This window comes from Hylobates moloch, unplaced genomic scaffold (genome assembly GCF_009828535.3).
Source record: "Hylobates moloch isolate HMO894 unplaced genomic scaffold, HMol_V3 SCAFFOLD_9, whole genome shotgun sequence".
Lineage (NCBI taxonomy): Eukaryota > Metazoa > Chordata > Mammalia > Primates > Hylobatidae > Hylobates > Hylobates moloch.
Window position 1 is genome coordinate 64950828 of NW_026652284.1, and position 22476 is coordinate 64973303.

Below are 22476 nucleotides of genomic sequence, written 5' to 3' on the forward strand. Positions count from 1 at the left end.
TACTGTGCTTAGTACCTTAGTGCATCTCATTTAAATTTGTTAAAAATCATATCCATAGTTCCTATCACCATTGTTAAGTTAAAGATGGAAATCTCAAAATCAGAGAGCCTAAATAACTGCTAAAAGTTACTCAGCTAAAAAGAAGTAGTGCTGAGCCTGGAGTCCTTGTTGGCATAACTCTAATGGTTAAGCATTCTAAAAAACTAAGGTAGATTTATTCTCCCAAGTTTGAAAATCTTCTATGTTATACTATTTATGCTAACATTAAAATCTAGTGCAAAGTCTAAGTGGAGACAACAAATGTCTAGTGAACTAAGACGTAGTGGTATAGTTATACCTATAGTCAACCATCTCCTTACTATTATTTCTGGAGTAAGATCTTAATAAACTTTAACATTGACTAAGCTTAAACACTAGCTTTTATTAGAGAAAAAGCATCCATAATTTTTAATTTCTACATTTCTTGGAATTTTCCAAAGTTTTAGGGAAATTCTGCTTTCTATAGCTAAGGGGAAGGGAGAAGTGGAAACTCATGAATATCATCATAGACTATTGCATCAATAGGAATAAGATTTATTTTACCAATGAGAAATTACATTCTAAGTCAGTATTTGCAGTAATGCATTGCTAGATGCTATCATTTATGACATTGCGTCTACAGTCATAGCAGTTGAATTTAAGGAATGTGTAAATAGGAACTTCATCTTATCTATCTTCATCTTGTTAAAAATCATATCCACAGTTCCTATCACCATACAGTAGGCATTTTCACTATATCATTTTTGTTCGCTGCCTAATGCAATTCCAAACATTCAAGTTTGTAGGAAGAAATTCACCATTGCATCTATTGTAGTACGTTTATTTTTATTTTAGAAGAGTTCAAGAAATTTCAGGGGATTGATTATGGGAGTTAAGACCTTTCACTTCACGGCCAGTCTTCCAAAGCTGCATTAATAATGATTGAAAGTTGTGCATCTCTGTGGGCAGTATAGTAGCCTACATGAAATCACTTAGTGATCTTAACTCCTGAGGGAACTGTCATGATTGACAGTTTGAACGAAGAGGACAAGAATAGAATGGACCTGTTAACTAGGATTGAGTGAATTTCTCCTGTGGGCATGACAGTGTTTACCTCCTGCGATTTAGCTCTTTGTGACAGAGAGTTTTAAAATGGAGAAAGATGTTTTATTCAGTGGAGGAATAAGAGGGATACAGCAGAGTTTGATTCCAGTGAATACAAAAGAACAGTCTTCTTATTCTTTCTACATTGCTGTCTTCATATACTACATCAATTATAAATGAATATAATGATGCTTTTGCCTTGACTCTCCAGATTTGCTTTGTTCAAGTTCATTAATGTGAACTGTCATACCATTTATTATTAAGTAACAGAAGAAGGTGAATATACAGTTATATGTCGTATACTCTATTTTACATATTTCAGGGAAATTTAGCTGGAGTTTGTAGGTTTGTGGATCTTATAATTTAAGAAAAATTATAACAGTTTCTGGGAATTCTCAAGATACTTTTTAAACTGCCATCCTCTCTTAATATGAATCATTCTTAGCAGTTGGTGGCTATTCTCAACATGATATGAATAGGTTTGGCAGTAAATAAGTCTCTCAGTGTAGACTCCTTGGGTTCTGTAGTGATTGGTATCTTCTCTAAGTAACTTAGAACACTATTTGAAAATACTCCAGATCCCAGAGGAAACAAAGAAAAGAAGTGAAATCCTTCCCTCACTGCTGTAAGTGAATGAGTATTTCATAATCACTTAGACCAATGGCAGATATGCCTTAAGTGTTTTGTGCTTGTTAAATATAAACTAAGCATTTCAGAATTATTTTTGAGATAGTTTTAATGGCTTCTAGACCGTCTTTTAAAATGAGAAATGTCCTAAATGGAACCCTTTTAGCAATGTCTACAAGGCACTAAAACAAGGGGATGATATGAATAAAGAATTAAAGTGTCACTGATTTCTTCTTCTCCACTTTAGTCTGACTTCCCAGTCTCAGCCCAGTAAGGGATTTTTCCAAATGGGTTTTGATTTTTACAGGATGTTGCTGACCAGTCACAAAACAATGTAATGGAGTCCCATGGTCCTTGGCCCTCTGCCAAATGTGATTCAAATAGCAATCAGTGACACAGCCTGATAGTGTAGACATAGCACCAATCACAACATCGCCAATCACTAAAGGAAGCTTGTTTCTTAATTGTTCCATTTCTCAAGATCCTTACATCACAAGTGGGTACTGACCTTGACTGATCTATTTCCCCCAGTAAAATAAAAAGTCTAATTATTGTTCATTTGACTTTCCTATATAACTCAAAACTATCTTCTTACTAGGTCATCTTGATGAGTAGAAAGTTATGGAAGCATAATTGTGGTCAGTGTATTTAGACAATATGTGTGAATTAAGCTTTGTTTTGCAGAGGAAAATGCTTTTCAGATTATCACATGTGCTAAATTTCCTAGAATTATATCAGTGTGGTCACATTCCAGAGAATGTGGAGAATATGAATGTACTTTAGGAGAACCTCTTGAAATGAATACTTCTTAGTGATAACACCGTATGATCTTATTTCTTTAAATCTTTTTTGTTTTTAAAATTGATATTTAACTTTTCTTCTTTGTAAAAATTTCATCGGACTATTTTATGTGATCTTAGTGATTGGATACATAGACATCCTTTAGATAGGGGTCCCCAGTCCCTGGGCTGCAGACAGGTATTAGTCTGTCACCTGTTAAGAACAGGGCCACACAGCAGGAGGTGAGTGGCCGGTGAGCCACCATTACTGCCTGAACTCTGCCTCCTGTCAGATCAACAGTAGCATTAGATCCTCATAGGGGTGTGAACCCTACTGTGAATATGCATGTGAGGGATCTACGTTGCGTGCTCCTTAGGAGAATCTAACTAATGTTTGATGATCTGAGGTGGAACAGTTTCATCCTGAAACCACCTCACCATCTCTCACCCCTGTCCCATCACCTGCATCCTATGGAAAAATTATCTTCCATGAAATCAGTCCCTGGTGCCAAACAGGTTGGGGACCACTGGTTTACATGAGCTCTCACAGAATAAATATAGCAACAATCACACTGCCTCTTATGGCTCAGAGGGAGCTTATTCCACTTCCCCAAAACTTCAAAATGAAAGGTGGGTTCTTACTGTTGGATAATATGAACTGCTGTGGACTGAAATATGTCTCCTCAAAATTCATATATTGAAGCCCTAACCCCTAATGTGATGATATTTGAAGGTGGGGCCTTTGGTAGATAATTTGATTTAGATGAGGTCATGAGTGTGAAGATCCCATAATAGGAATTGTGCCCTTATAAGAAGTGGAAGAGAGGCCAGAGCTCTTTCTCTCTTACATGTCAGACACAGTGATAAGGCAGTTATCTGCAAGTCAGAAAGAGAGCTGTCACCAGAACCCAAATTGGCCATCAGCTTGATCTGGGACTTCCCAGCCTCAGGAACTGTGAGAAATAAATTTCTGTTATTTAAGCTACTCAGTATGGCATTTTTTTAAATGGTAATCTGAACAGACTAATACATCAACATAGAAAGGAGTTCCACTGGTTATTTGTTCCATTGGTTATTCTCTATTTTTGGCCTGACCCAGCCAGTTGTGTTGTTTCATCTGCATGAATGTGTTTAACCCCCTTATGAACCAAGGTGATGGTTCCTTATAGACTACAGCCCTCTGCCAAATTACATTTGGATCTTCAGCACTTCATTAAATGTTCCCCAAGAGATAGTTTACCACTTATTATTACTCTTTGTTTACAAAATGTCAGTCATTTAATTTATATTTAACAAATAATTGTTTAACATGGAAGTTTATTAATATTCCAAATTCACAACCAAGTTTTAAATATTGACTTACCAATATCCATTGATTTCCAATAGTGTAGTTAAAATAACCAATAAGAAATTATTAACTTTTTATAACTATAGTTGTAACATTATCTACAATTATATATTTATTTTGTCTTTCCAATTACTTAATCTCAATCTCCAGATGAAAACACTTATTTCTTAGTACCTAATTGTTCTATTCAAACCTAGTCTCTGCTATTAAGATATTTTAGCTAACATTATTTGCTCTAGCAAAAATTAATGCATTCCCATTATTCTACAGTAATTTCATTTTTATGTTGCTTACAATAATTTTATTAAATTTTGATGAGCTGTTGAATGAAATACTATCATTTGCCTAATTTTTAAAATATTTCTAGATTCCATTTAGTGGTATTTTAAGCTATTTTTCTTTATAAAATCTCTTACATTAATCAATTTACTGTGAAATTTATCATGTGACCTCTAGTTTCAGTGGGTTCTTAATAAAATATTTTATATCTTTAATGCTTTATACACAAAATGATAGAAAGGAAAATTTTTATAATATTGCTTAATTCAAATTTCACTCACTTTAGGAGATTTTCTCTGATATTTTCAACTGGATATGATCACTTTCTCTTTCAAAAGTGACAACTTTAGTTTGTATTTATTGCAGCATTTTCCATGGTTTATCTTATAGTACTCAGTTGAGTAATAGCTCTAGACTTCAGCAGATTATAACTTTTAGTGTATGATCCATTCTTTCTTAGTCATTTTTGCCTCTCTTTCATCCTTTCCTGGGTTTTTGAATATTCTATATATTAACATTGCTGGTGGACTCTCATGAATACCTGATGTATTATTCCATTCTCATGCTGCTAATAAAGACATACCTGAGACTGGTTAATTTATAAAAGAAAGAAGTTCAATGGATGCACAGTTCCACATGAATGGGGGGCCTCAAAATCATGATAGAAGGCTAATGAGGAGCAAAGGCACATCTTATATGGCGGCAGGCAAGAAGCCATAGTTGCTTCCACATTTTGGGCATCTTTACAGCAGCATGCCACTCCCAGTACCAATTTACTGTATTAGTCCATTCTCGTGCTGCTAATAAAGACATACCTGAGACTGGAATTGATAAAGGAAAGAGGTTTAATGGGTTCACGGTTCCACATGGCTGGGGAGGCCTCACAATCATGGCAGAAGGCGAATGAAGAGGAAAAGCATGACTTATATGGCAGCAGGAAAGAGGGCATGTGCAGCAGAACTTCCCTTTTTAAAACCATCGGCTCTCGTGAGACTTATTCACACTCATGAGACTTATTCGTGAGAACAGCATGGGGAAAGAAAAACCCACTCCCATGATTCAGTTACCTCCCACTGGGTCCCTCCCGTAATACATACAGATTATTACAATTCAAGGTGAGATTTTGGTGGGGACACAAGGACAATCCATATCACCTGGATGTTTTTTGTTATTTCTGTTGTTGTTTTTTATTTTTTATACAATATAAGTGTCTTAGTGACTCTATCATTTAATGGAAATTCAAGACCACTACATCAGCAGAATGGTAGAGTTTACTAGCTGGTGATTTTGTCTGCTCCAAAAAAATATTTTATCTAAAGCACATTTTTGAGCTGCTTTTAATTTATAATAAATGTATCATATATGGATCCAAGGGTAAAAATCTCTCTCAAATACAAATTAAAAGGCTTTATTTATTCTGATCACATTTCTTTATAATTTTACAGAGCATTTACCACCTCAGTCTGATATTTCCGGAATGAACCCTTAATCTTTTAAATTAGTTCTCATATGACAGATACTTGAACTTTTTATTCTTCTGAAATACAGCTACGCTATCATATCTTTCCTAAGTTTTCAGGACCAAAAACATAGCCATTCTCTAGGTTTGAATGAAACATAAATGGCTAGATGTATTTTTGATTTACTTTTATCCTATATGTCTAGAAGGCAAGATCCCTGTTAGCCTTTTGGGGTAGAGCAATTCATTAAAATGTGGCCTCAATTTTAACAAAGTAAAATTAAAAATACAGTGTCTTAACCATACTAGCCAGATTTCAAGGGTTCAAAAGTCACATGTGGTTATTGACTAACTTTTTGGATAGTATAGATATCAAATGTTTCCACCATCATAGAAAATTCTTTGGAACAACAGCAACAGTAGTTTACAGTTTATCTTTTATTTTATGGGAGTTTTCATAGATAGACACTTTTTACGAGCTCCATCCAAACTTCTAAATTAAAAACAAAGAGACAGTTTGTTTGCCCTGAAAAATTCATTTTCCCTTGTCATTTGTTTTTTAGCTGTAACACTTCTTTGACTGTTATAAACCATGTTTGTGTCAAAATATAGATATTTTTTCCAATGCCTGACAGCTCTCTATTTTTTCTTTTAATCACTTGTTTTCAATAATTTTATTATGATGTGTCTGGTGTGGTTATATATATATATTTATTCTGCTTGAGGTTCATTGAGATTCTTAGATCTGTGGGATTATCATTTTTATCAAATTTGGAATGTTTTGGCCATTAATTTTCTTGAATATTTTTCTACTAGCTCCTCGGGGACTCAAGATTTATATATGTTTAACGGCTTGACAGAGTTAAATATTAACTCACTGAGGCTCTGTATATTTTTTTAGTGTTTTATCTCTATACTACATTTTACATATTCTCTATTTCTACAACTTCAAATTCACAAATTCATTCTTCTGCAGTTTCATCACCATTCAGTGATTTTAAAAAATTTTTTAGATATTACAGCTTTTATCTTTAAAAGTCCCATTTGATTCATTTTTTAACATCTTTAATGTCTCTTCTGGTCATGGGTCATATTTTAATTCTTAAGATCTGTAGGAGTTTTTGCATGATGGTGAAAATAGTGTATTTTATGTGATTGAGTTCTATTTTCTCTTTTCTTTTTTCTTTCTTTTTTTTTTTTTATGAGACGGAGCCTCACTTTGTCACTAGAATGCAGTGGGGCACTTTCTGCTCACTGCAACCTCTGACTCCCAACTTCAAGCAATTCTTCTGCCTCAGCCTTCCGAGTAGCTGGGATTTACAGGTGTGTGCCACCACACTTGGCTAATTTTTTTGTATTTTTAGTGGAGATGGGGTTTCACCATGTTGGCCAGGCTAGTCTCAAACTCCTGACCTCAAGCCATCTGCCCACCTCAGCCTCCCAAGGTGTAGGGATTACAGGCGTGAACTACCACACCTGGTCCAATTATTGTTTTTAAAGAAGTGTTATACTTTTCTTTGATAGACATTTGGGTTGTTTCTGGTTTAGTTGGATCATCTTAAACCTTGTTTTCAACTTTTGCTAGGGTGGTCACAGAATACATTCACCTATTGGAATCTTTAATCTCCATTACTAAGGCCCACCCTTCTGATGCCTAAATTGAATTCTCTAGGTAGTCAATTTGGACTCTCCACTGCTGCTGGTAGGAACTTGAATGATTCTTGGCCTTCTGCAGTTCTTGGAATCATTCAGTTCACAAGTTTGCAATAACTTCTTGCCCAGCCTCATGAAATTATACCCTTTGCATACATGACTTAGAAATCGGCATAGGTTCAAAGGACTTTAAAGCAGATTTCTAGAGTTCTTTGTCTGCATAGCTCTCTTGTCTCAAGAAACCTGTCACCCAAATTCTAACTGCCCTAGATGCTCTGAACTCTGATGTGTATCTCCTCAACTCAGTAGGGTCACTGTCTCAGTTTGCAATATCTTCCCCACTCCACAGACACTGCTCTAGACCTGAAATATGTTTTCCAGGCAGAAAGCTTGGCTCTCCTATGTTTTACTTTCCTTGTCTCTTCTTTTTCAGATGTAATGGCTCTGTACTGCCTGTAGTTTAATGTCTGAAAAACAGTTGCTTCATCTATATTTCCCTGGTTTTCTATTTCTTTGAGTCAGGAGGGTTAATTTAGTCACTGTTACTCCATCATGGCTGAAAGTGGAAGTCTTTCTTCAACTGATTTAAAAATTTATGTAATAGAAAAGATACTAAACTATGAATTGAGGCCTAACTTTTAGAGAATGTTGAAATGACAGAATACGATACTACAACAAAACTTACTCTTATAAACACTGATAGAAACTGACAAGTCGGTGGTTGTGAAAATATTAGATACATAGATATGTATAGATTTTAAGGTAAGTAAGAGTTATTAATTAGAATTACACAGTTGTCAGTTTGGAGGTACAGGTATGAGTGTCATCCACACAGAATAAAAGAACAGCAGAGTCCAAGATAGCATGTTGACATTCACAGTGAGGTTTCAGAGTCCAGCTGTACCCTCAAATTAAATTTGACCAAGGGTTATCAGTGGCAGACCAACAGGCTCTGTAAACCACAGGTCTGATCTAATCTAGCAATTCTTGTGTTTGCATTTTAATCAATGTATATCTGTCCAGGAAATAAAATGTCAACTATAAGAATTGTTTACCCTTGAAAATAACTCTATGCTGTTTCTAAAAATATGTGTCACATGAGATCACAAACAAAATAATATGCTTTCTATGGATTGTATTACTGGTGTTGGCCTGGAATGGTAAGAAAGGAAACTGACTCTAAATTACCTATCTTGATTTTTCTTGTTTCAATTAATTCTCAGAGCATTTGTCTTGAGATGTGCAATAGCTCAAATTGCAAGATAAAAAAAAAATATATATATCAACTTTTCTTTCTTCAACTCTACTTTGAATAATTCATAAAGGAACCACTTAAATGTAGCTAATCTGAATCAATACAAAGCAGTGTGATAATCTTTGTTTCTAATCGTGTTTTACTCTTAATTTTTATGTAAATAACTGAATGTTTTGTTTATGAAACTGATCTTCATTATAAGGAGATATTTATAATGTTGGCTGTCCAATATGAAGTAAAGCTTTAAAAATGTAATATTGAACAACTTAATTTGAAACATTTTATGCTACTTGGTTGCTCTTGATTTCAGGAGTACCTGGTTTAAATGCATAATAAGTACATTTTCAAGCATATCCAATTTACATGCCTTAAAGACTTCCACCACCTTAATGCTTAATTTAGAAATATCATTTTAAATGATTCTTAAAAATCAGATGCACTTATTTTTGTAGCTGTAATATTTTAAGAGAGCCTTCATATAAAAATATAGTTGTCACTGACAAACAGTATCAATTAGCTAATGTTCAACAATGATCATCAATGTCAGAGACTGTTACCTTGTTGAAATTTTAGTTTAGCCTTAATGGTGTCTATAAATTAATAGGTACTGTAAATGATGCATGACAAAAAAATAGGTTGTTAGCAAATGTTGTGGAAGGAAGGAAAGAAGGAAGGAAGGAAAGAAGGAAAGGAAGGAAGGAAGGAAAGAAGGAAAGGAAGGAAGGAGGGAATTTTCAAGGCCTTAAGAATAAATCTGTATGTGCTGGAATACTTAGAAATACAAGTTTTGTTTAATTTAATTAAACACAAATATTCAACCAAGCTCACAAAATGATTTTTTAAAAAACTAGCAATCGTTAGGCAACATAGGAGCCTTTAGTTAAGTGAATTAGAAAGTGAGGTTAAGAATAAAATTTCGACAGTTACCTAATCTACTAATTTGCTGATCATTGATGAACACTGGCTCGTATGTTTTGTTTTGTTTTGTGTTTTTATGAAGCTGACATGTACTATTGGTTCAAATAAATAGCATATATAGTATTCTGGCTAAGTCACTTATTTTTAAAATTGTGATTTTCTTATGTTAAATTTTCGAATTGAATTTCTAATACCATTTTTTCTTTTCCACAGCCTTTAATGGAACAAATTGTTAGTTTCTGACAGAAGGGTTCTGATATTGAAATAGACAGTATGTCTACCTATTATAGAAGTATAGAAATAAAAACGCATGTACTCAAACAGAAGATGGAGGTCACATTTCTGTATTACATCTATCATCAGACCTTAGCCATGTTGGATTTTTGGTTGCTGTTGATAGAATAAGGCAGATTTTCCTCAAACTTTCTTTTGCAAAATAGATAGACTTAAATATAAAAACAACCGCAAAATGTCCAGTCATTAACAAATCAAGAATCTTTATAACTGTATGTTAAGTGATTGTTTTTTCTACTGTATTTCCAATGCAATGCTTACCTTTTATATTACTAAATATATTAATTTTATTCTCAAGAAAATCATTAATACTTAGGGATTGGAGGTTTCCTGAGTGTAATATTGAAAAACTGTTAAAAAGCCAGTGATACCCATTCAATCTAATGATTTACCTTTTGATTATTTGTTTTGTTTGTTTGTTTGTTTGTTTAAGGATTAAAGCAAGGAGAACCAATCATGACTGGCAAAACACAGACCAGCAATGTCACCAATAAGAATGACCCCAAGTCTATCAACTCCCGTGTTTTCATTGGCAATCTAAATACAGCAATTGTCAAGAAAGTTGACATTGAAGCCATTTTTTCAAAGTATGGAAAAATAGTTGGATGTTCCGTTCACAAAGGTTATGCATTTGTACAGTACATGAGTGAGCGACATGCAAGAGCTGCAGTGGCTGGAGAAAATGCCAGAGTCATCGCCGGCCAACCACTTGGTAAGTCATGCTCAGACAAGGATCTCACGTTATTGTTCATATATCTGGAAATTGTTTTATTTCACAAAACCCAACACCACTGTTGTTTCTACCTCTTCTTTAACCAATTAGAGTGATTTTATATTTATTATTTATATTTGTTCATCATCATATTGTTTTATATATAGGTATCTTATTTTCTCTACAAATTTATAAATTTGAGATCAAGGCTACTTTGCAATACTTATTACTTCCACCCATCCTAACACAGCCAGGCAAATAATAATATGCATCAGGTTTAACTTTATTTGACTTTAGATAGCGTCTGTCTTCCAGGAAACACTATCCTATGCAAAAAATAACTTCGCTTGTCGTACTTATAGCATTTGATCTGAGCCTAATGCATTTTCCTCATTTCCTATGTTTTGGAGGAGAAGGGATAGAAAATAGCAAAAGAAAGTAAATTTTTAGAATGGGGAAAGGAATATAATTCATATTTTAAAAATCTAGTTAAGGATTTTGTATATTATATCTATATAATCATGCATAATAATCAGATTTCTGTCTAATGTTCAAGAAATAATATAGATTTTTTCAAAGAAAGGAAAACAATGCAGTCTGAAATAAAAAGACTTGGAAAAATATTTTTTAATGTGTAGATAAAAATAAAAATTAGATAATTATTTAGATGTTTTTCTACCTTAGGAAAAAAGTACTGTTAATATATTAATGATTCCTCAATTTATGTTTCTTGTTCTGTCAAGATTAATATATCAAACTCATTGTACAGCATCTTCTCATGGATACTCAAAAGGCATTTCAGCTTCATATGCCCAGAACAAAACCCATGATTTTCCACACCCTCAACATTCTCCCCTCCCAAACTTCCTCATCACAGTAAAGAAGGGAACCCCCATTTTATCCAGTTTCTTTAAAAAAAAAAAAAAAAACAGCTTTGATTCTTAACTTCCCCCATCATCAAGTTCGCTTGTCAATATATTGCAGATATAGTCCAAACCCAATCTCCTTTTAAATGTGTGCTGAAGGCCATCTCATACAGCCCACGATTGTATCTCAGGGGCACCGAAATAACTCCCTAGTTGGTCCACTTCTTTTTACTCTTGCCAGAGTGTCTTTTAAAAACATTGATCAGATTATGTTCTTAACCTGCTTTTAAACCTCTAATGCCTTTCTCATACAGAATAAGATTCACATTCTATACCATACCTACAATGCCCTACACTGCCACATTTTCAATTCTATCTCCTTATTCTCTCTCCCTTCTTGAACCACCCTAGTAATGCTGGCTGCCTTGATAATGCCTCAAACATTCCAAGATTGTTCCTACTTCAGAGGCTTTGTATTTGCTATTCCCTCTACTCAGACAACAGGTCTTTGGTAATTATTTGCTCCCTTCTTTATTGAGTGTGCTGTGCTAAACATTTACCTCCAATGAGAGGCTTTTACTGACCAGCCTATCTAAAATAGAATAGTCATCTTCCTCCTTCTTTCACTGTCTATTCCATTACTCTGTGTTAATTTTTTTCATAGCACCTATCAGCATCTGGATTACATAGTTCAATTTATAATCTTACCTGTGTCGTGACCACAAATATAAAGCTGAAGAAGCATACAAAAGAAGCAAGTTAAAAGTATAGAGAAATCAAGCTAGGAGAGTGTTAAGAATATTGTGAATATTATCAAATGATATAACACAAGTAAAACTATTTGGGAAGGTATGAATTCATTAAAATGTAGAAGTCAGAGGTAATAGTCTTGAAGGAAAAAAGCAAAAGATGTTTTGCGTAAGTACCTGATATTTAACTACAAACAAATCACGATCAGATAGGAATATAGTTTTTATTTACATTGGTCCCATCCAAGTTTCTATATTTTAAAGAAAGGAAAGAAAGGAAGTGCTTTCCAACAGACATTGGTATATTTTCCACTTGTCTTTTTGTTTTCCTTAATGTCTCCATTCTGCTTGCTTACTTTGATAAGGTAATTTTCTGACATTTTTGTTTTCCTTTTTAAGTTGAAAGTCTTAATTCAGGGCCATATCCGAGCAGATTTCAGGGCAAGCTCTATTTACTGTCTGTATCCTGATTGTTATGAAACTAACAAATACTTGAGGAAATGCATTTAATTATTTTTGTTGTTTGAAAAAATTAATTATCAGTTTAAGATCAATTAAAAGCCTGATTCACTTTTTAATGAGCTACAGCTAATTTTCTGGAGTTCTGTTTCCTATCACTACTCAGTTGATTGCTGTCTGTTTGAGAAGAATGCAATGGACAAAGAAATATAAATACCACCCTAAAAATGTAGTGCCTTACCTGCACAAACCCAAGGAAAAAAATGATGACAGCAAATTGCTTTGCTTTGAGAGGCACAAAGTTAAATTGTACCTCTTCTAAGATACCATTTCTCATTCTCAGTCATTCCTCTTAGATCCTCTCTTAGTTTTGTCCTCAGATAAATCTTTAGAGCATATATCCTAATCATCTGTAATCACACTTTGTGCCTGAAACCAAGTCTTAGACTTTATTTCTTTAATTCAGATCTCGTCTTTCACTACTTCTGTCCAAGCTGAATGACTTCATACAAAGCAAGTACGTTAAAATTTATCTAACAACTTTGCTTTTTAGGTCAAGTGCTTGAATATACCCACGGTTTTTTTTTTGTTTTTTTTTTTAAACGTATGTTGCTAGAAACTCAGGCAAAGGCATGTCTTCCAATTGTTCCCTATAGAAGTTAGTTCCTCCATCAGGTCCTGAAGAAGACCCTTAGTTTCTAGGATGTATATACATTTCTGGCTTTAAGTATTATACCTTTGTTTTTGATGATTTGAGCAAAACTTAAGTTCAAGTATATTAATCACTTGCTTCTTGAGTTTTTTGATTCCCAAGTAAACTCTTTCTAATCTGCCCCCAACAAACTCCAGCCAGTCTTAATATGAAGCGCATTTTTATGGATGAAATAATAGGCCATTATTATATGAAGTTATTATTAGTGTCAGGTACCATGACCTATCTAAGCATTCTCCTTTTTCTTAAGAGTGAGAAGGAAATTAATATTGATTAGATCATGCATTGGATTAGTACTTTACCTATATTATCTTATTTGATCTCAAATAATGCATATTTGTATATCATTTTCTGAAAAGGAACAATCTTTTATTTACTACATGTTTAAAATATTTATATATAATTTAGAGATTAAAAATTAAACATCAGTAGTACCAGGAAAAATTAAACACCCTAATGTGAGTTCTTAAAGTTTTATGAAGACTATAGATAACTTGGCCATAATTTAATTTACTTTCTTATACATTTCCAGTTGTTTGGCATGTCTTTTGCACGATGATAGAGGGTATCCATGTTTATTCTTAGCTTCTGTCTTTGATATATAATAGAAGACTTCTAAACCCTCTGTGGAAAAACAAAAAAGATTGCATTTTGACTCATATTACTTAGGGATTCCTAAAAAGTCAGTATCTATGAAATTATTCAGAATATTTTTAATCACAATTCCTATAATCTAAAAATCCTCATAAAACTGCACGTCTATATTTGGTTATTTAATTGATTTTAATACAATTTAAATATAAGCAGGTGAAATTTAACATATCCTCTTAATATTTAATTGAGTTTGAATTCTAAGTTTGTCAATATTGGAAATATTTATTGCATTTTTCAATCTAAGTGTAGTCATTAGAACTTTTTCCCTCAAACACATTATATGCGAGATAAAAACTTTTTGAATACTTAATAGAGACAATTTTTATGAGTAGTCACATACAAAGTGTCCTTTTACACAAAATGTTATGCAGAGGTTAGAGACTAGGACTAGACAGTGCCAGTTTTATGTATCTACTGATTACATTGGCTTGATTACAAACATGCTATAAATAAACATTTGCAATGTCTTTCTTTATATTCAGATTATTTTACTGTTACAATGCTTGTAAAAGATACAATTTATGAACTTGAGAAGCCAGCTGTTGATAGTAGGAGGAACCAAACACTGAAAAATAATTTATCTAGAGCAATCATTTTTGTTCTGAAACCCATATGCAGGCCCCTGTCCTTAAGAAGCAAAGTGTGCTTTGGGAATAGAATATATAAAGCAGAGAATTAAATTAATTTTATCACATTGTAAGTGTCTTGCAAATGCAGAAATAATTCAAAGTGGGAACATGATGACTAGGGATGGTCAATTTTAAAGTATATATGGTGAATATACTTAACTAGATCCTGAAGGAAGTAATGGAATTGTCTTAGTAGAGAGGAAGATGTTTGAGAGAGATGTAAGAACAAAGAAGAGAACATTCAAATGCTTGTAACAATTCCTGTCAAGCATGTGCTGTGAGCAATGGATTTCAAACGTCTTTTTATCCCCAACTGTTTTGCATCCAGAGTGATCTTTTCAAAATGCAAATCTAATCATGTCACTGTCTTTTAAAACTTTCAGGGATTTCTCATTGTTCTCAGAAAAAAGACTGAAACCTTTGCTGTGGGCTACAAGTTTCTACCTCATTTGTTTCTTTGTCACCTGCAGACTCACATCACAGCCCCCTCAGCCTTGCTTAGAGCTCCAACTAAATTCGCTTCTTTCGGTTCTTTGAAGAACTTGTGTTCTATCGCCCAACAGGGCCTTTGCACATACTATTTTGACTGCTCAGAATGTTCTTCCCTATGAAGCTCTGCACTACCTCACCCTACTTCCCCACTTAATCCTTTTTGCCTGGCTAATCATTCTTCAGATCTCAAATGAAATTTCAGTACTTTAGTGAAACCTACTTGTGTCTCTCAAAGCTAGCTGGAGTCTTTTACTACACTTTCTAGCAAGTATCTTCTTTTCAATTGTATTTTTATATTTATTATTTTGTAATTGATATCTGTCCCTTCTCCCTCTAAGCTATAAGTTTCTTAGGGCATGGAATATGTGTGTTTTTACTCATCTTCTTAGCACCTAACAAAATGCTAACACTTCCATGGCAAATGCTCAGTGAGGATGTATTGGATGAATGATTGGATAGATGGTTAGTTGGAGGAATGGATGGATTTGGCTAAAGGGGTCCCTCGCATGGAAAAGAGCACCACAGGAAGAAGACAAAGAAGCAGGGGGAGGAGAAATAAGAAGAGAACAGGGAGAAGAAGGCAGGAGAAGTGGCAATTGCAAGTTCCCCAGAAAGTGAGACGATATAGTTGGGGTTGCTGCTAAGCGAAGGCAAAGTGATTGTGATCAGCTTGCTAAGGAGACTAGGTATTTAATCTTGAAATTCTTCAACAGACATTCCAAAGATAACTGTTCCATAGGCCTGATTTCAGTTTTTTATAAATATAATCCAATCTTTAATAAGCATGAAATATTAACGCATATATACTTTATTCAAAGGTTAGAGTGAATGATACATTGGTTTGAAGAAAGAATTCTATTCATGAAAAACTTCCTACACATTCCTTAAAATGTCATCCTTTCATAGTTTTCTCTTATTAACAGCTGGATATTTTCATGGCACTTCATCATTGTCAAAGTTCTTTCATGCACGTACTATCTTCTTTGATTTTCACAACAATGCCAAAAAATAATATTAGTATTTATGCCCATTCTGCTGGCTAGGAGCCAAAGCACAGAGAAATGAAGTTAGTCTATATCACACAAATGGTGGTGCAAGATTGTTGGCTCACATTTTCTGACCCTAATTATTTTTACTGTTTCTCTTTCTAGAAATTTATTCCATTTCAGCAGAGTGATCATAAATTCTGTCATCCAAACAATAATACTTTTGAGAGTAAAAAGTTACTCTCGTTGATTTTGCTGTGTTTGCGGGGCCTGTCCCGTGCATGGTAGGATGTTGGATGTTAGTAGCATCCCTGCCTTTTTTTTTTTTTTTTTTTTTTTTTGAGACAGAGTCTTGCTCTGTCGCCCAGGCTGGAGTGCAGTGGCGCTGTCTCGGCTCACTGCAAGCTCCGCCTCCCGGGTTCACACCATTCTCCTGCCTCAGCCTCCTGAGTAGCTGGGACTACAGGCGCCTGCCACCACGCCCGGCTAATTTTTTTTGTTTGTTTGTTTTGTATTTTTTAGTAGAGACGGGTTTTTCACCGTGTAAGCCAGGACGTTCTCGAGCTCCTGGCCTCGTGATCCGCCCACCTCGGCCTCCCAAAGTGCTGGGATTACAGACGTGAGCCACTGCGCCCAGCCGCATCCTGACTTCTACCTGCAAGATACCTATAGTACCCCTTCCAAATAGTGACAGCCAAAAATTGTCTCCATGTTACCAAATGTGTCCTGGGAGGCAAATTCACTCCAGTTAAGAATTACTATTGTAGGGTAATCATACCAAAATAAACTCCATTAATTTTCAGAATTGTTCTAATGGTCTTGGGTAAAACTATATTAAAACAATGCTTTGAGTTATTTTGACAGTAACTCATAATTTATAATAAGAATGTATCTTTTCCAATTGTTCAGAAAATAAAACTCAGTAAGTGCATTTCAGGGCAATTTTAATTTATTCATGAACATAGTTTACCCACTTATCAGTTTGTTACAAAGCCTTCTGTCTCTTCACATCTTTAATACACTGCCTTTTAGAGGTGTGATTTTCCTCCATTAGATCCCTCCATTCGAACATGTCTAATCGCCACTAGAAATGATGAAGAAAAAGAAAGCATCATAGAAGGGTTAAGTGAAAAATACGGAGTACCAAGATTACTCAGAGGCTCAGGACGATCTTCAAATATATATTATTCAACAACAACACTAAAAACTTGTTAAGACAAAGACAGAATTGTAGTATCCCTAGTTGATGTTGTCTCTAACAAATACATTAGTTTTACCAAGCATCTATCCTATTTCACTTTGGTAAGTATTATTCTTCTGCATATGCCTCCAGCTTCAAATTAGATGGAGTATCTGAACATCTAGCAAGGACAGATTGACAGAGAGCCTGGGGTGAAATGAGTATAGATAATCACTTTTGACAACGTAGTCTATTGCAGAACCCCTAAAGAAGGACATGAACCTTATGGAGATTTCTCAGTCATGAAAAATCCTGTAGAAAACATCTAAAGAATGCTGCAGGTAATAAATAACACTTTCAGCAATGCACCATTATATAATTCTATTACCATTTGGACTGAGAGAAAAGAAGATAATTTTTAGCTTTTGCCTCAGTGTCTAAAGAAGATATTGTTATCGTAATTTCTTAACTTGATAGGTTAACAAAACTTCCACTCTCTAAGATACAAATCAAAAGTTAGTGCTTCAGCTACTTTAAATATTAGCTGCAATAAGCATACAAAATATTTGAATATGTAAATCTTGGAATTTTTCTTAACAACCTTTGAAACTATTCACCATTCTAGCTTTTTCCACTAACAAAACGTTCAACTCATTCCTATATTTTAAACATCCAATTTTCCTACCAGATTTTATGTTATACAGATTATGCAAAGTAGTTCATCAATTGCAGAATGCTATGTAGAAATGACTACTATATTTGTTTTAAAAACTCTTTTTCACGGTGTATATGTGCACATGTACCCTAGAACTTAAAGTATAATAAATATATATTATATATAATATGTATATTTAAAAAAAAACAAAACAAAACTCTATTCACGGGCCGGGCGCAGTGGCTCACACCTATAATCTCAGCACTTTGGGAGGCCAAGACAAGCAGATCTCTTGAGCCCAGCAGTTTCAGACCTGCTTGGGCAACATGGCAAAACCCCATCTGTGCAAAAAATACAAAAATTAGCTGGGCTGGCCGGGCGCGGTGGCTCACACTTGTAATCCCAGCACTTTGGGAGGCCGAGGCGGGCGGATCACGAGTTCAGGAGATCGAGACCACGGTGAAACCCCGTCTCTACCAAAAATACAAAAAATTAGCCGGGCGTGGTGTCGGGCGCCTGTAGTCCCAGCTACTCGGAGAGGCTGAGACAGGAGAATGGCGTGAACCCGGGAGGCGGAGCTTGCAGTGAGCCGAGATCGCGCCACTGCACTCCAGCCTGGGTGACAGAGCAAGACTCTGTCTCAAAAAAAAAAAAAAAAAATAGCTGGGCTTGGTGGCATGCACCTGTGATCTTAGCTATTCAGGAAGCTGAGGTGGGAGAATCAGCTGAGCCCGGGAAATTGAGGCAGCGGGCTACAGTGAGCTGTGATCATGCCACTGCACTCCAGCCTCAGTGAAAGTGAAATCCTGTCTCAAAAAAAAAAAAAAAAAAGTCCATTCACAAGGCTGTGGAGGGACTTAAATGGTATGCAAATGAGTGAGAGTGTGAAAAATTACTTACGAGATGGTATTCAGAACAAATCACTTTTGTTTCATCTTTTCTGAGATCCATAGAAATATATTGCCATCCTGTATCAGTGGCTTGTAGTAATAATGTTTTTTATTTATATGTCATTTTTTCCTCATCAACCTTCTCAAAGAATATCAAGGTACACTACATTACATTTTTTAAAAATTGTCTTTCCAGCATCTTTCAAGGAAGCTAGATAGTAGATTTAATTAAACTCATTTTACAAATAAGGGAATTCTATAATGTACTTAAAGAGAGCAGGTTTTATGGAAACAAAAATCTCAGAAATTTCTTCCAACATTGTGCATAATTACTGTAAGTTTCCTTAATTCTACTTCCAAGGTGTGTATGTACGTATGTATAAATCTGGTAATTGTTTAAGAAGTCTTCATCCTCATCTTTCACTGTCATCGATTAATAAGTAATAAAAACAATACTATGTGGGTTATAAAGCACAACAGACATTTAAAGTTTTCAGTAATTAAACAGAGCTACTTAAAATGCTGTAAACAAATGCTAATTAGCAAGCCTCCACGATAGAGTGAATTACAGAACTAACAGTCTGTCAGCCAGGGAGATACATGGCCCCACATATGATAGAAAGCCCGGGGGATTTGCTTTCTATTTCTAAAATTGGTTATTTGACTCAGTCACTGAACCTAAATTAGTGAAAGCAGTGGTAGAGACTGTAAATAATTCTTTTCATTAAAACTATCACTGGAAACTTCTGAGCAACATTTAAAGATCTTATTTGTTCTAACTTGCTTGTTGTTACTTAATCCCTACTACAAAGCTAAATAATATATGAGATAAATAGAAAAAATCAGTGTCTCAAGTTGTCCTTTAATGTGGGAAATAAAATGTCTGAAAGTCATTTATGAACTAATTTTAGAATGCTCTACTACTAGAAATATTTATTCTTTCAACACTACATGTGTTGTTTTAGATGCTTGCCAATATATACTAAATTCTAAAAGAGAATAAAAACATAGTGCCCCCACCAAAATGAAATAACATAAAATACAAAGTAAAATAATAAAACAAAATAGATTACAGCTCTTGGAAAATATTCTAATTGTGGAGTAAAATATTTATACATAAGATAACATGCAGATGAAGATGATAAATACAAGATAAAGCATTATGTAATACAGATCAAATACCATAAAAGGATGAAGTATTGTAAATTTATTTAAGAAAGGCTTATGGGCCAGTTGTGGAGTAAAATGTTCACCTATAAAACAACACACAATAGGAAGTGGGAAACTCAAGGCATTATGTAACACACATCAGGTGCTACTGGAATTTTAAATAAAAAGTATTATAGGGTTGTTTGGAGGCCTGTTAGGAAATGCAGATTTGAATTTAACTGTTAATCTAAAATAGGTGGCAAACAAATTGAGTATAATCATGAAGAAAATCTTTATAGGCTGCAATTCTTAAGTAATTTTAATTGGAACCAAAACACAGAATTGAAATATAGCTTGCAATGTTTGTGAAAGGTGGTGGTTTTGAGTTAGGCTCAGGACTCACGATTCCTATGTTAGAATCCTAGATCTCCACTTAGGACATGTGGAACTTTGGACAAGTTACTAAAGAAGCAGCTGCTGTTGTCTTGTCTGTAAAATGTAGGTATCAGAATAGGGCCCACCTCATAGAGTTGTGAGGATTAAATGCATCGATATATGTAAAATGGTTAAAAACATTGCCTGGGACATACAAAGTGATGTAAAAACCTAAAAGAAGGCAAAAGGGCTAGACGTCCAATTAAGTCCTACTGTTTACTGCCTTCTAAAAATCAATTTAGAAAACTGGAGAAACAGGTCCTAGATCTTTAGCTTTCTGAAGGTGTTGGTCCTGTTACAAGAATTTATGTTCTCTGGCTCTAATTTTCTCATTTGTGAGGAAGCCATGGGACTAGGTGATCAGTAAGATCCCAAAAGAGACCAAATAGTCATGATGGTTTCTGCTTTTTCTGTCTTGTTGAAAAAAATCTTTGCCTCTTCTTTGGCCATAAAGACATCCTTCTGTGTTTCCTTGTAAGAGACTTTCATGTTGGTTTTACTATTCACATTTAGACTTTACTACCTCTGGAACTGAATTTTTTGGTATGGTATTTGATAGTGAAAAAGATTCACTCATTTCCATATAAATATCAAGTAATCCCACAGGATTTATTGAAGAGACCCTTGTTTTTTAACTGCCCTGAAATGTCCCTCTGAATATATACTAAGTGATCAAGTATATATATATATGTATGCACAGACACACACACATGCACATTTTCATTTACATGTAATTAAATGTATGCTGCAAATATGATATTGTAAATAATACTGATAAATACTGTAAATGACACCATTTTGGACATATTTCCTAATTGTTTATTCCTGGTCTATTTATTGATGTATTTATGACCTTCTAAAATCACTTATTAATTTTAAGCTTACTCTAGATTTTTAAACCAGTGGATGTGTATAACAATGTCTCTTGCAAAAAATGAGTTTTATTTATTATCTTCCAATACGTACACATTTCTTTCCTTGCTTATTCCAGAATAATATTGAAGAGCAATCATGATGGTAGGTATCTTTATCTCATTACATGAGAAACCTGTTAATATTTTGATATTATTGTTTATCATAGGATTTGTGTGTGTACGTGTGTATGTGTAAACTCTATTAAATTAAGGAAGTTATCTTCTATTTCTAGTTGGCTAACAATTTTTACCAGGAAATCATGATGAATTTTATCATGTATATTTCATGCACTCGCATTCAAATGAATTTTTATTTTCCCTTTTATTCTGTTAGTGTGATGAACTACAACAATTGATCTTTGATTGTGAAATCAGTCTCATACTTCTGGAATCAACTCAACATGATAAAAAAAAGTGTTATGTGGTTTTTTTTTTAACTCTTATGTTCATGATAAAAGATTGGCTTATAATATTTTTTTCCTGTTATGTACATGTCATTTTTACTGTCGAGGAGATGCTGGCATCTTAGAACAAACTAGGAAGTATTCCTACTTTTCCTGTTATCTGGAAGAATCTGCATGTGATTGATAATATTTCATAACATTTGGATAATCCATCAATGATGCCAGTTGGGTCTGGAATATTTTGTGGAAATATCTTTAATACAGATCTAATTGCCTTCATTGAAAAGTATTATTGAGATTTTTAAAATATTTTCTTGTGTCAGTTATGGAAAAAGGAGTTTTCAAAAAGAAGTGTACATTTGATACACATCAAATATATTAGCATAAGATTAAGAACTTTAAGTTATGTCTTTTCGTTTTTTTTATCAGAATAGTGATAATTTTTCCCTTACCTCTTTCATTTTAAGTCAGATTAGTCATCTTTTCAAGTACCCAAATTATGGCTTTGTGTATTTTCTCTATGGCATGTTCGTTTTTGCTTCATTACTCTGGAATGATATCCTTTTTTTTTCTTCTACACTTTTTGGGTTTAATTTGCCACTCTTTTCCTAACTTCATGAATGAAGACATAGATCATTGATTTTTAGCTTCTCATGTTTTCTAAAACAGCATAGAAGTCTGTAATTCTGAGCACAGACTCAGCCTCATCCCACATGTTCTAGTATGTCATATTTTCAGAATCGTTTAGTTGATAAATATTTTCTAGTTCATGTCTATATTTCTTCTTTGACCATGGGTTATTGAGAGGTTTGTTACTGACATTATAATTTTAAAAATTGATTTTAGCTTAATTTCA

At 34.1% G+C, this 22476-nt stretch overlaps 1 protein-coding gene across 20 annotated transcripts in view; it reads left to right on the top strand.

Moving 5' to 3' along the window:
* Window positions 1-22476, top strand: part of RALYL (RALY RNA binding protein like) — a 751296-nt gene that overhangs the window by 336844 nt on the left and 391976 nt on the right. For all 20 annotated transcript variants that reach the window (XM_058444501.1, XM_032759956.2, XM_032759947.2 and 17 more), the window contains one exon: window positions 10168-10446. In XM_058444501.1, coding sequence (XP_058300484.1) covers window positions 10191-10446 — 256 coding nt within the window. In that variant the 5' untranslated portion in view covers window positions 10168-10190. The remainder of the gene's footprint in view (window positions 1-10167; window positions 10447-22476) is intronic.